This window comes from Protopterus annectens, chromosome 6.part0 (assembly GCF_019279795.1).
Source record: "Protopterus annectens isolate FY-2018-M chromosome 6.part0, PAN1.0, whole genome shotgun sequence".
NCBI classification, from domain to species: Eukaryota; Metazoa; Chordata; order Ceratodontiformes; family Protopteridae; genus Protopterus; species Protopterus annectens.
The window spans coordinates 937,816,298-937,831,874 of NC_056737.1; the positions used below are offsets into that span (position 1 = coordinate 937,816,298).

Here is a 15,577-nt window from a genome sequence, read left to right on the forward strand (position 1 = left end):
TGTTTCTTGAAAGCCTTTGGGTTCAGCCCTTCAACGTCGTGTTTGGTCTCTCTTCCCAACCCTTTATTCAACCTCATTACTCAAAAACCTTGGAAGGAGCTTGATATGGCAGAGCCCATTCCTAAAAAGACAGATAGAATTTTAGCTGCCCACAAAGAGAGGAAGTCCTGGGCTAAGGGCCCCCTGTAGATGCCATGGTTATAGCAACAGCTACAAAATAGAGCTATCCGAGGAAAGTTCCACCGTTCATTCCCCTAACAGGGAATCTAGGGCTTTGGACAGATTGGGGAAATGGACATATGCTTCAGCCACTTTCTCTACCTGGGCACTGAATTAAATGGCTCATTTGATACACTTCCAGAGAGATTTGATTAAAGAACTTTAAAATTATGTGGCTAGCAACTCACCAGTGGATGTCGAAAAAAGTTTGTAGTCCCAGTATCTATCCTGCAGTCCACTACAAATGTATCCATTAGACTGCTTTGCAGCAGATGGTGGAGCCCATGCAGCTGGTACTGGCATTACAATGCGTTGTCATGCCTGGATGCAGCTTTCTGATTTTGCAGAAAGCTTCAGAACATCTTTCATCAATGCCCCACATGACAGTTCCATTTTGTTAGCACTGAAGGTCAAGGACACAATTGCCAGAAGTGAACAGGATGGTGAGACCTTGTCTGCCATTGGAATCTGTTTTTCAACCCCTCAGAGAGCCTTCTTCAGGAATCAAAAGGGGAAGGAAAATGTGGTTCAAAAAAATCTTAAGGCTTTTACCAGGACATTTATGGGGATTGGCCTCCCAGAGGCAGAAGTGGAGGCAATTCCATGGGACATCGCCTCAGGGGCAGAGGCTGTCTGCAGAATCAAGGTTTCCATGGTCCATTCACAGACATCCCTGAACACTTGTCCAGCTGCCACAGCCTGGAGGCAGTTGTGAGATGCTTCTCCTTACACCCTATAACCTGGCAGAACATAACTCAAGATTTGTAGGTGCTGAGGATCATTTCCAAAGGTTAGACAATACCTTTTTTAGAGACCCCCAAGAATAAAATGAAAAATGAAAGACTGTTATCATTCCACCCAATCAGATGGCATTGGCAGCAACAGAGCTTCAGAAATTGCTGGTCAAAGGAGTCATCCAGCCAGTCCCCCAAAACTAGTTAGAATCTGAAGTCTACTCAAGGTCCTTTTTAGTTCCAAGAAAGACGGGGGATTTAATACCAGTTTTGGATCTCAGCGAATTAAATCAATTTTTAAAAGGCAAAATTCCATATGGTCATGATATAGTCCATTTTCCCACACACAGAAAGGGCAATTTGATGTGCTGTATAGATCTCCAGGATGCATACTATCATATAAAGATCCAGAGGCAATTCAGGAGATTTCTCAGTTTCTGACTGGGAACCAGTCACTTCCAATTCAGAGCGATGCCTTTTGATCTCCCCATAGCCCCCTGGGTGTTCACCAAGATAATGTCAGTGATGATAGCATTTCTCTTGCTTCAAAAGATTCAGGTATTCCTGTATCTGGATTCATAGGTTCATAGGTTGGTACTAGGCTATCAGCCCTAGGGCCTATACAAGCCTAGCCATAACAATTCCCTGGCTATTTCTTCCCACACTATTTACTTCCCTGGACCCCTGTCTAGCAGGGCGACTGACGTGATCCCCAGGGTGAATTTCCTTTTTCTCATCCAGTCGTCAAGGTTCCTTTTGAAGAGGGCCAAAGAGGCACTCTGCTTGACATGTATGGGCAATTTATTCCAGAGTCTAAATAAACACCCCATTGCAGGTCTTGAACCCAGGACCCTGTACACTATAGTCACAGCAGTTAACCACTAAGCCTCCTGAGCCTAGTAACCTCTTATGGGGATGATTGGCTTTTAACTGCTACCTTCAGGGATGTACTTGTAACACAACAGTCATTCTAGCTAGAACTATCATTCACCCAGGGTATTTCCATCAACACAAAGAAGAAATTGCAGCTTACTCAGTCCATAAAATTCACAGGCTTCCAAATAGACACTGTACTTTAAATAGGAAAGCTATCCTCAACAGGGATCAAATCAATCAGATATGTTGCTCTACAGAAGGTTCCATTAGCCATATACCACATGAGAGTTCTACAATAGACATTAGCTGTACTGTGGTCCCAATGAATTAATCCCCTTCACCACAAACTTCGACCCATGCAGGTCTGTAAGAACCATAACCAGTGGTGGAGCTCCTGTGACTTAGTCACTCAGGGCAGACATTTCTCTTCTATGGTATCTAAAGCCACAGTGACCATGGATGCCTCCCTTCTGGGATGGGGAGGGGCATTTTGAAGGGAGAACAGTCCAAGGAATGTGGTCCCTGTTAGATGCCAACTTTCACATCAACATCTTGGAGTTAAGAGTGGTCCTCCTTACATTACAGGTACTTCAAGACCATCTTCCCAAGGATGTGATTGCCATATATTCAGACATGTTATAGGATCATAGGAGGTTACTAGGCTAATGGCCTTGGGGCCTTTACAAGCCTAGCCCAGAGTTTATCCCTAAAAAAGAAACCTCAGACAGCACTTGACACCACTGTCATGAAGGGACACAGGTGGAACCCCTGGGACATATTTGAGGTTTCCCAGCCACTCATCAAGGTTCCGCTTGAAGAGGGTCAGTGAGGTACTCTGTTTGACATGTATGGGAAGTCTATTCCAGAGATGGGGCAGCCTCTGGGAGACAAACCTGTCTCTCCAGCAGGTTTTGTTGATGTCACATATTACATTTAGGCCTTTTGAGTGAGTAGTGTGCAAGGAGTTAGACTTACAGATGTGGAGCATTTCTAGTAGGGCAGAGTCCAATATTGCCTTGTAGGAGAGACACAGATCACCTCTGAGCAGTTTGTACGATACTGAGTAAAGTGATAGTGATTTGAGCCCGTCCGCATAGGACAGGTGTTGGAGGCCATGGATTCTCTTTGTGAGATATTTCTGTGGCCTTTCCAGTTGGTGCAGGTGTTTGGAGAGATACATACCAAACGGGGCGTTATACTCAATTCTTGGCCTAATAAGGAAGGAGTACAGAGAGGTAATAACCTCCTTTTTTTCTGGATGCAATCCCTTTATGAGATGAACCAATTAAAAGGCTTTTCTGACCACTGCCGCTACATGATGGTCGAATGTGAGATTGTTGTCAATCTGAGTACGCAGGTCTCTCACCACAGGTTGTATGCTTAGGGGGTTGCCGTTTATGTGGTAATCAGTAGGGATCATGTTTTTGTCAAATGGTATAATACATTTTTTTGCATTTAACTTAAGGCCATGACTTTTGCACCAGTCATTTGTTGCTGTGAGACCCTCCTGAATTATGTTAACATCATTCGGGGAGTCAGTGACAGCACCCAACTTACAGTCATCCGCAAACTTGGTCAGCCACAGGCCTTTTGTCTTTGTCTGGACCTCTGAGAGTAGCTGCCAAACAGTAGGGGTCCCAGGACAGATCCCTGGGGAATACCACTAGTGACAGGCCTGCTGTCGGAGGTGGAGGCACCTGTTTTGACCTTGTGGGTCCTGTCGGTGAGCCAGTTGCCCACCCACCTGATGAGATAGGGATTTATGCCAAGTTGTGTTAGCTTTTCAATGATGCCCAAGTGGGGAGATTGTGTCAAAGGTCTTGTTCAAGTCAAGGTAAGCTGTATGTACTGACTTTCCCTCATCATGGGCCTTGGTGCCAGTCTCAAAGAAGTCAACCAAGTTCAACAGGCAAGATCTGTCCTTGGACAAATCCAAACTGGGTGGGGTCAAGTGCTTGGAGATTGCCTATGTCCTTGTTTATGAGATCCATAATAATATGCTCTATGGCTTTACAGATCAGACTTGTCAAGGTAATGGGGCGATAATTTCCAGGGTCAGTAGCGGCACCACCTGTGTGCAAAGGGATGATAATGGCAGTTCTCCACTCTGCTGGAATGAAGCCTGTACTTAGGCTGTAGTTGAATAGGGTGCTCAATGGCGAAGCTAGTTCTTGCTGAAGATGGTGCAGAATACAGCCTGGGATACTATCAGGTCCATGGAAACTGTGTTCTTTGCCTTGGATAGGGCCTTTAACATTTGATCTATGGCGATATGAGATACAGGATAAGTATCGGGGATGACGAATGGCCCTTTGGGGGGATAGGGGGTGAATTTTGCACTGAACTTATCTCTAGCAGGTTGGCCAAGTCAACAGGATCAGTGTAAGTGGTACCGTTAAGTACTATTTCAGAACAAACCTGGGTTTTGCCATGGAGGTTCCTGATGTAACTGAAGAAGGCTTTGTGGTTTCCTTTTGTTTCGGAGGCTAGTTTCAATTCATAATTGGCTTTGGAGGTTTTCACTAGTGATCTAATTTGCTTGTAGAGGTTGAGGAGGGAGTTTTCCAATTTGGAAATTGTTCCTTCCTTTTTTACCCTTGGACAACAGTTTCTTCCTTTTGTTGTAAAGCCTGTTGATAGAGGATTTCCAAAAAACAGGTTTGTGTTTTCTTGAGGAGCAGATTTTAGTTATTTTGGGTATGGCTGAGTCCATGCAGTTGTACAGGTGCTTGTATACTGCATTGGTGTACTGTTCAGCATAATTGTCTGTATCCTCTGAGGGGGGCAGTGGTGTGAAGCTACTGTTACCCTCCTTAGGAGGTTGTAGTCAGCTTTTGAGAGATTTTTTAGTCTGGTTATGGCTGGGGGGGGGGGGGTAGAAGCTTCAAATGAGACAGACCGATGATCTGATGAAGAACATACTGTGTCTGTAGTTTATTACATCAACAAACAAGGTGGAACCAGATCTTACCCTCTTTGCTGAGAAACTATGAGAGTCAGCAATGGGCGATGTCTTTGAACTGCTTTATAATAGCAATACATATATGTGTGACTTCTAGCATCCTAGTGGACAAGCTGAGCAGAACGATAATACTGTTTCCTGAGTGGTCTCTCAGTGTATCAGTGGCAACAGAAATCCTCAGCCACTAGGGCCAACTTTGCTGTGACCTCTTTGCATCTCACATAAACAACAAATGCAGGAGTTAGTCACCCATCATGGGTGCTGGATCACTTCCTGGATCTCCTCACACACTCCTCAGGGATGCCTCTACTGGACCTACAGACCCACAGAGCCTAAAACTAACTGCAGTTCTAACAATCGCCAGAGATGCCAGGCTTTCCCCTGTAGCATGAATCATTTTGTCCTCTCAAAGGAATTCTCCAAAATAGACTTACAGGAGTAAATGGAAATGCTTTTCCATCTGGGCGTTCGACAATGGTCTAGACCCTTGTTCAGCACCCCCCTCCAAAGATCCTTGAACTTCTTTCAGAACTTTTCATGTCTCGGTCTAGTTATTTGACAGTTAAAGTACAACTGGCAGCCATCTCAAACTTTCACATAGGATTCAACAACATCTCCATTGCTTCTTTCAAAATCTCTAAACCCTTTTTAAAAGGTACTCTTTTACTGTGACCTCCTTTTCATGATCCAATCCCTCCCTGGGCATCACCATTGTGTTACAGTCCTTAGCTCAAAAGCCCTTTGAACCTGTAGCATCCATAGATATGAAGTTTCTGTTCTGGAATCTATATTTTTTGGTTGCCATCACCTCTGCCAAACAAGTGTCAGAACTTCAGGTGTTTTCCTTCAAGGCTTCCTTCTTGGTCTTTCATAAAGTCAATGTGTCATTGTGAACAAACCCTTCCTTTCTTTCAAAAATGGCTTCCAAATCAAATGTAAATAAAAATTTGATTTACCAGTTTTCCACGCCAGTTTCTCAAATAAAGGGGAACATGTATTACATACATTAGATGTGCACAGTCAACTCAGATTTTACCTACATCGTACCAAGACTTTCAGAAAGTCTGATGAACTGTTCATATCGTTCTCCAACAAAAAGTTGGATCAGGCATTTCCAAAGTTACACTTTTGAAATGGTTAGCTAATTGTATTCCTTTTGTCTGTAATTAAATAGGTATGCCTCTACAATCAAAGCCTAAAACACATTCTGCAAGAGCTATGGCGACCTCTACACCCTTTGCTAAACAAGTTCCTATAAATAACATTTGTGCAGCAGCAAATTGGTCATTAGCGCATACCTTTTTATCTCTTTGTAAGTTGATATGCTGTCCAGAATGCACACATCTTTTGGCTTTGCCATTCTCAGGAATATCCTTCCTTGAGACCACCCAGGTACCCATTGGGTAGCTTGGGAATCTGTCCCACACGTTGAATCAGATGAAAAAAGGCAACATCAGATATAAAAGTTATGTACTCACCATAACGATAGATCTGAGTTGTCTTTTTTTCATCTGGTTCAACTCCCCTTCTGCCTTCCCCCTACCAAATTGTCATTCTGCTTTTAGGGAAATAGCGAGATCTCCTCTGGACCCTGTGTCATCCTTTATACCTCTTACACTTTTTAGTATTTGCTCTTTTTCTCATTGTCTTATTAGGTAAATGGATATATATTTTTTTCATATTTTCGCATGATGACTTTTTATGGTCAGTCAGCAAACCCATCTGAGGTTATTCAAGCAGGAGAGGGAATTGTGGATAGGAGAAGAATCGGACCTCTCACATCCAAAGCTTAATTTCAAGTCTTGCAGATCTGATGTATTTTCTATCTGATTCAATATATGGGTTATTTGATCTAACTGCATCCAACCTTGGCCATTTCTTCCAAGCTCTTAGTTCCTGCCATTATCCTCTATCCTGTTAAGGAAAAAAAAGTCTTTATAATTGTATTCTAGAAGTTGAGCATTTGGACTTTTCTAGTTTTCGGTTAAGATAATGTACTAGACCTTGTCTTTTTTGTGTGTTGATTGTCTTTTGTTCCTTTCGAGGAGGTCTAACAAGGCCTCTGGTTTTAAAATAAATATAGTGCCTGTGGGCACAGGATTCCTCCATGAGACTGATATGATCTGTGTGTTTACTGCTTGGGAGCAGACCATTTAAAATATTAAATGCAAGCACGGTGCTTCCTTTAGGGCCAGGGTTCTGGTGGATCAAAGAAACAAACTTGTTTCAAAGGGTCTTCTCCCTGCCCAAGTAAGAGAATTGACTCCTCTTGCTTCTTCTTCAACCTTTCCTTCCTCAAAGAAAGTAGACAAGTTTAAGTCTACCAAAGAAAAAGACAGAGAGAAACAAGAGTAAGGAAAAAGAAAAGGAAAAGAGGAAAAGAAGATTAACTGAAAAAGAGATCTGTGGATCTGACTTTCCAGTTAGGGTCATCCCCAAAGAAACCAAAACTGTTGGATCTGACACCAGGTTAGAAGGGTTGGATCCAAAAATCTTCTCCGGCATGCTACGTCAAGTTCCAAGATAGATATTGGCCTTCCAGGCCACCGTTGGTGGCATCTTCAGACAGGCCCTTTCAGTAATTGAGAAGCCTTTATTTAGCCGATGTTGATAGGATGTTGAGGAAATTTCTTTGGACTCAGATTTAGACAAGGATCCTCCTGGCATCCCCTCCTGTGGGGTCATTGGGTTTGGCTCAATCAGTTCCTCTTTTGGTTACTCCTTCCATGGCCTGACCTTCAGACCCAGGTTCTACAATTCCAAGTAGTACCCATGAGAGAATCTTGTTAGAGCTGAGAGTGACTTCTAGTTTGACTCCAGCAGCTTCTCTTACCCTTTCAACTCCAGCAGGGTCAAATTGAGAATTGTCTTGGAGCCAAGGCACGGGAGCCAGGGTATGAGGTTTTCTGAGCCATCTCTTCCTCTTTGTCTTTCAGACTTGAATAGCTCAGCTGTGATGTTGACTGAGTCAGATTGGAGTTGGGAATGTCCCTTTCTTAGGATATTCAGGTCCTGGAAGACTGTCTTTAGTACTGCTCTAGACTTCAGCATTCATGCTTTTGAAAGGCCGCTCTCCAGGTCTAAAGAGGAGGTTCCTCACATCAACTCCCTCTGGATTATGCAGTTTCAACCAAACATCTATCTGTTAGCTAAGTTAAGTTAGTCTTGGGGGTCCTTGCCTGGCTAGTTCCCATTCTGATTCCGAAAATTCTCAGGAACAACACTAGAAATGTTTACAAAAGTAAGTGAACAAGATTTTTTGTTTGGGCCTCTCTTAGGGGCTTAGACCTTTATTCATTATCTCTTCCTTCTATTTTTAGATTTTTTGTGGGTTTATTCCAGGAAGGTGCCAGTTCCTTTTGCACCTTTAAAACAGTCTAAGGCTTTCTTAAAGGGAACTTTTCTTATTAGACCCCCTAAAAAAGATTTAATCCCTCATTGAGATATTATCTTGATGCTTCAAGCTCTAACCAGACCACCCTTCAAACCAGCAGCATCAGCAGATTTGAAGTTTTTGTCTTGGAAAAACTGTCTTTCTAGTGGCTCTCACTTCTGCCAGGAGAATTTTAGAAATTCACGCCTTATCTTATAGACCTCCCTAATTAATCTTTCGCAAGGATAGTGTATCCCTTTGGACTAACCCCAATTTTCTTCCCAAAGTGGTCTTTGAAATTTGTCTTAATCTCAATTAACATTTCCAATTTTTTTCTACCAAAGGTGAATATATCTTACATTTGATGGACATACACCATCAATTAAGATTTTATCTAAATCGTTATCAGTGAGTTCGGGAAAACAGATCAACTTTTTATTTCCTTCTCAAATGCTAACTTGTGACAAGGTGTATCTAAATTGTACCAAACGATTCAGGAAAAAGATCAACTTTTTATTTCCTTCTCAAAGGCTAACTTGTCACAAAGTGTCTCTAAAGTCACACTTTCCAGTTTGCTCTCTAATTGCATTACTTTTGTCTGTAAAGAGAAAGGATTAGCCCTTCTACACAGACCCAAGGCTCAACCAGAACAGTCACAACCTCCATTGCCTTTTTTACTAGAGTTCTCATAGATCACATATGTGCTGCAACTATTTGGTCTACCATTCATACTTTCATATCTTACTGTAAGCTGAACATATACAGTCTAGGTCCCGTGCATCTGTTGGCTCCACCATTCTTTGCAATATCCTTCCATGAAACTACCTCAGAGTTCTGGTAGCTGGGGAATCTGTCCCATACCTTGAGTTGGATGAGTTGGATGGAAAAAGCAACATTGGATACAATATTTATGTACCTACCATAATGCTTAGTCCGTGTTGTCTTTCTTCTTCTGGCTCAACCTCCCGCTCTCCATCTCCCTTGCCAAAATTGTCACTAATGGCTCTCGATTGAATGATTTGACTTGTCCAGACACTTGTCATATTTTCAGCCTCTGAGCTGACTTCTCTCCTTTGTCACTATTGGTATGATATAAAATTTGTTCCTTTGATTCTGTTAACATGAATATTTGATACAAATGGATAAACTCAATCTGAGGTATTGCAGAGGATAAGAGGGAAGCATGTCTAGGGGAGGACCCTGAGCTCTAGATCCAAGAGCTTGGAAGAATGATGCTGAGGTCAGATAACACGTACATTGAGCCAAATGGAGAAAGACAACAGTAATCTAGCATTATGGTAAGTACATAACTTTCTTTTATATTACTGTTTTATTTGTTGTGTTTTCATTGATTTTTTTTCTGTTTTAGTTTTGCTTGAATGAAGTTAATACATTTTTCTTCTTCTGGCAGTTTTCATGTAACATGTTTTCACTCCTATAATAGATGACAAACGTCAAATAGTTCTTCCTTTGGTGAAATCATTCTGTGAAAAATCATTCAAGACAGATGAATCTGTTCTTATATCGTTATCACTGCACCTAGGCAAAGTCTGCCATGGGCTTTCAGGTAAGATTCATAGTCACATAACAAACATCATATTCTAGTCCTAATGCCTTAGTGTTATCCACAGCAGTAAGATATTTTGTTGGTATTTGTTCCTAACTGCTTAGACTGGGACATTAAGCTGAATCTGGAGTAAAATAAAGGTTAAATGGCTCTAAATATTTCACTGAAGGCAGCATATCAAACTTAATTTCTCAGGTACCCCCCTTTTTTTGTTCTGTTTCGTTCCTGCTCTAACCATCAGCTGTTTTCCCCCAGCTGCCCCAGTGCTCCATCCCTCCAGGTCATGGGGTCAGGGATTGGATGAACCAAGAGTGGTACGGTCATCCTTGCTGGGGGATACAGTTTTTTGCTTAGGTCCTGCAGTCTCACTGCAGATGCCATTTGGTATCTATAGAGTTGGATTGCAGTCAGCTCTTGTGATGGACTTCCACAGTTCCAGATGTAGCTCTGCTTCCTCCTTGTAAACAAGCACAACCATGATATATGCAGTCTACATTGGCCTTCTGCTGCAGACAGTGTGCCCTGAGGAAATACTTCTTTCCCCTCCACTGAAGAGAAGAAAGCAGGTTGAGTCTCTTCATTACTATTCTCCCCCAAATTAGCTCCAGCAGGTAACACAGTTCTCTGGATCATACTCAAGGCTTTATCCTTGTAAGCCAAAAGAGCTGATGTAAGTTCTCTTTCCTGAGTGTTTCAGTTTACTTGTCTATGAAAAGTGCTGTCTTTACCTTGTCATTTTATTTTAAAGGTGTCTAGTTTTCTTTTCGTGGTTTCAAGCATTTTGTGTGTGTGTGTGTGTGTGTGTGTGTGTGTGTGTGTGTGTGTGTGTGTGTGTGTGTGTGTGTGTGTGTGTGTCTCTGTGTGTATGCATGTGTATTTATACTAGATGTAGATATATAGCTGGATTTCAGTTTTGGGATTTGTAAAAAGGGAGCTGCTTTGGTGGAAAGACCAGTTTTATATGACTCCAGGTCTCGTATTCTACCTTCCATCTCTAGCACAGCCTGTAACAACAGATATGTCAGACTTTACTTGAGGGCCTGTGTATGTGGGGGTAAGTGCAGAGGGTCTTTGAAATAAAAAAAAAAAAAAAAAAAAAAAACAGGCCAAAACATGTAAACATAAAAGAGATATTGGTAGCTGTTAAGCGGACTAAACTCTTTCAAGTCATCTGTGGTCTCCAACACTAGTACAAGTAATTACAGTCAACATCACAGTGATATGGTACTCAAACAAGGTTGCTGCGGATCATACCCCCTCTGCAGATTAGCCATGGTAGCCTGGGATTTAGCAATTCAGAGCAATCTCACTCTGTAGGCATCTTACATTCTGTTAGAGCAAAACATTGTGACAAACAAGCTGAGCCGGATCAGGACAAGCCATCAAAAAAGGAAATTACTGTTGCAGTATTCCAAGCAGATGGTGAAGGTTTCACCGCTGATGCCTGGCAAGAGTACCAAAGCCTAAATCTTCCCAGCAGCATACATCTGATACATCACCTCAGCTCACAAGTGTAGAAGTTTATAAATGGATGTAGGAGCAGAAATCCTCAGACTATCTTGCTACCAGCCCACATGCAGGTCTTGCACCTATCTGTCTGATCTTCTCATGGCCGTTTGTACTGTAAGCTTTCTCGGATTTGGATAACTTCTCCATTGGAGAACCTTCCTTCTTGTTTAAACTGTTTTGCTGTGATTTGTTAGATGTCAGCTAGGTTGGGTAAGTGTGAATGCTGTAGGCAAATACCATACAAAGACCTCCATACCCATCGTCATTTCTGCTTAGAAGCAGAACATGGCTAAATATCTTGTTCCATTTGGCAGTCCTTTGTTCCAAAGACACTGCCCTCCTGTTTGTCTTTTTGAGCGCATTCTTATAGACCCAACAATTGTAGCATTTGCCCCAGTTTAAGATGGCGGATCCCTCCATTTCTGACTTACTTCTGCACTTAGGCCTAGGCCTAGGCCTGAGACTCAGTCTTCCCAGTCTGATTGAAACATACCTGCAGAGGTTACAGAACCTGTGGTACATCTGACTGTACCTCAGACACCCTCCATCTTGACCCTACTGGGTGCCAGTATGGTGTTAGAGGACCGCATGTCTGAAGATACTGCTTCTGCAACTGAGAAGGGGGAGCCACTGATCATTATCTCAGAAGGACCAGAAGGCATCTTGCCAAATTTTAGTACAGGAAAAGATTCCTGGAAAACTTACTTAAGTACGCCAGGGGTTATAGCCTCCACTCTTGATTCAGGCAGACATCACCCCAAAGAAAAAGTGACAGAAGGCCAAATGTGTTTCTTCTCCTCCCCCTTTCTAGGGAGAAGGAGTGGATGGACTTTTCTCAAGGCCTGTTCAATGTCATTATGGCCATTAAACTGCCTTCATTTTCAGCTCCTCCACCCACTGTACAGAAAATTACGGTGGAATCTTCTGAGGAGGAGGAGAAAAAGGCCTCAGATTCTGATGATGATTCCTTAGCCTGCTTCTGTCAGACTGACTCTCCTAACCAGTCACCTTCTGATCATGAGGATTCTCTCTCTCTCCTGATTCCCTGTGAAAGATATATCCTTTAGAGAGACCATTTTAAATATGATTAAACATTTTTAGTGGGAGACTAAGCAAATCCCTGACATCCAAAAAGAGATACTACAGCCTTTTGGAAGTGGGCACTTCAGCACCTTCCCCTGCCCCCACCCCCACCCCCACCTCAGTCCTGAAGGCCTTTTTGGACACCTTCACATTCATGTTCACTGTTCCTGACTGTCTACCCCCAGCTCCCAAAAGGCCAGAGAGATTCTAAAGGGTTCCAGGTGACCTTAAGATGTCCTTACAGTCACTGCTGCAGTATTCTTAACTATATGGGATTCCCTGCTGGGGAACCCCGACGTCCGGCCAGTCTTCCAAAGACTTCTGAATTTAAAAGGTATGCCAAATGTCAACATACGCTCCCTGCATAACATAGGGCATGAAGGTGACATTCAGGCCTACCAAAACCAGAACTTCTTTGCCCCTCCCCCCATCTGAACGTATCTTTTGCACAGTTGTTCTGTTTCCTGCATCCATTTTGTGCCATTTGAATGCATTTATGCTCTCCAGTGACTTCCTACACCTGTTTGTTGTTGTGCAAGTTAAGTGCCCCATTGGGGATCTTGTTTTTTCTTGTTTTTTGTGTTCCTTGGGGTTAACGTCATCCACGAAGAGTAAATGCCACTGTGGGAGACAGATTCCCATAGAGACCGCCATGATAAATATCTTTTTTGTTTAGGTGCTTCTCATGACCATACATCTTGTTCTGTTTGCCAGAGATGCATCTGGAGCGTTTCTCCCCAGGCCTCCACTGAAAACTGGCCCGTTCCAAGTCGGACTTTCCCGGTAAACAAATGTTAAATAAATAAATAATAACTAAATAAATATTTTGCCAGTTGTTTGTTCCAAAAACCCTTTGCAGTAGACTTTCTTCCCTTTCCTTGTATCGTGATATTCAGCGTCTTAAGCTACTCGCTAAGGATACTATGGAAAGAATCTCTAGCCCTGAGGATCAGCTGCTATGGAAGAAGAAGTTGAAAAAGGTATGACCGAAACCTTCCACTGTGTACAGCCTCTGCCAGGTGTTTCTCTGGAGGTTGTTATGAACCCGGAGGCTCACCTGGCTATGTTGTTGGATTTCTGTGCCACAACCATTTTGGAGGCTGGTGAGAATTTGGCTGGCAGCATGTCTGAAGAGGTTTTGCAAGCATCCGTCTCGGACATTCAGAGGGGACCACAGTTGATTTTTTTCTGGGGGGGGCCTAGGGGAATTCCTCAGTTTTTAGTTTGGGAAGAAGTTCCTGCTACAGTTCTTGACTGTCGTCTTGGATCTGAGCCTTCTCAGGATGTTCCCTTAAAAAAGAAACAAAAAATTAAACATGTTACTCCTGTTTCTAGTGATCCACAAAGTGAGTGGCAGGCTTTTACTCAGGGGCTATTTTCTGCCTTAATGTCCTTAAAGCCTCCTCATGGGGTTTCATTTCCTGCTCCTTCTTGGTCCTCTACTCCTCTTAAAAGGTCTAGAGACCAGGATTTTTCTGAGGATGAGTCAGATTCTGCTGACGAATCCCTAACTTATTCTACTAAAATTTCTTCTCCTCAGTACTGTGGTAAGAAGAGGAGGAATCTATTAGTTCTGATATTCCTTTGGAGGAAATTTCCTTTGGGGGCACATTCACTTGGATGATGGATTTTTTTAATTATTGTACTCAGGTCTCTGATAGCTATAAGAGGTACTATGAGTTACTGCAGATGGAATCTCCTAAACCTACGGCTGTTCCTCTTCTCTTGGCTGCTTTACTGGATGCTTTCTCCAGTGCCACTCAGGTGCCTCATTCTCTTCCCTGCTCCCAAGAAGCAAGTTTTATAGGGCTGCTGAGGATTGTTCTTTTCTATATAAATGTCATTCTGCTGACCCCTTGGTAGTGCATGTAGCCTCTGATAAGTCATCGCAATTGCTTCCTTCGCCCAAGTTATTGCTTTCTGATAAGGACAGCAGAACTATGGACAGGCTGGTCAGAAAGATTTACACTTCTGCTACCCTAGCTTTTAAGGCTATTAATTATCAGACCCATATGTCCAGGTATGTGTTGGCTCTTCTTTCTCAGGCCTGTCAAGTTATTTCTGATTTTCCAGACTCTGAGGGTAAAACTTCTGTTCTTTCCTTGCTAGGGACTTCCTCTCAAGTTGTTCATCATTCTGTTAAATTTAGCTATGATGTGACAAATGCTTGTTCTAGGACAGCTGTGTTTGGCTCAGTTATGAGGCGGTATTCTTGGCTTAACTTCAACCTCTACCTGATGATGTTAAAGCTAAGTTGATGGATGCTCCTTATGGGAACTTAAACATGTGATGTGAAGTTGTTCTATCTCTCCGTTCATTCTTTACTGATGGGTTCGGAGCCGATCCCTCGGCTCCGAGTCGGCCAATTGCAAAGCTCGAGGTCTTCAAATAGCTCGAGGCTAAGTCCCTATCCCATGATGCACCTAGAGTTACCTCAGATCTAGTTTGCCGCTGCAACAGATTGGAGGTTCTGCATTAGCTCGGGCCAGTAAAACTTTTTTTTCATATATTCCTTGCTTATATTGATATTTAGATAGTTTTAGGTAGTTTTAGATAGTTTTATAAAGCTCTTTTAGCTTATTGGTGTGTTTACCTATATTGTATTCCCTTCCCTTAGTGTGCTTTAAATTTCTAGTTGGCCTCGTTTAAAGATTTTCTGATTACTAGAGTGTTTTTAGTCAGTCACCTTTTGTCACAACTTATACAAATTAGTTAGATAACTGTATAGTCAATTTAATATCTAGATAGTTATTTGTTGTGAATTAGCCTTAAATTTCTAAAGGGCTTTGGTTTGATAATTGCTGTTAAGGATTTTTGCAGTGGACAGTAATTTTCTGTTCGATATAATTATTGTTTAGAGTATATTTAAACACTTAGATAATGCTTAGTGTGTTTTTATGGCAGCTGTCCCTTTTTTCATTGTATAGTCTGCTTATCTTTAATATTGTGTGCTTTAGACAGACTTCTTTTTCTGTCACTTTAATATTTAGATTATTATTAATCTGTGTGTGTGTGACTTAGCCTGAATTTCTAAAGGGCTTTTGTTTGATAATTACTTTTAAAGATTTTTTTTGTAGTTGACAGTAATTTTCTGTCTGATATGATAATGGCTGCCCAAGATAAGCATCCCAAGTCAGGCTATAAAAAGTGCCCTAAATGTTGCCAAAAGATGTCTGTAACTGACAGCCATGTCAATTGTGTGTACTGTCTAGAAGCCCTGCATTTACAGGATAGCTGTTCCATATGCCATTCCT

General features: G+C 42.2%; 1 protein-coding gene across 1 annotated transcript in view; it reads left to right on the top strand.

Moving 5' to 3' along the window:
• PPP4R4 (protein phosphatase 4 regulatory subunit 4) overlaps window positions 1-15,577 on the top strand; it is a 2,733,238-nt gene that overhangs the window by 1,194,055 nt on the left and 1,523,606 nt on the right. The window contains exon 9 of the mRNA XM_044073596.1: window positions 9,609-9,731. Within this exon, the coding sequence (XP_043929531.1) occupies window positions 9,609-9,731 (123 nt within the window). The remainder of the gene's footprint in view (window positions 1-9,608; window positions 9,732-15,577) is intronic.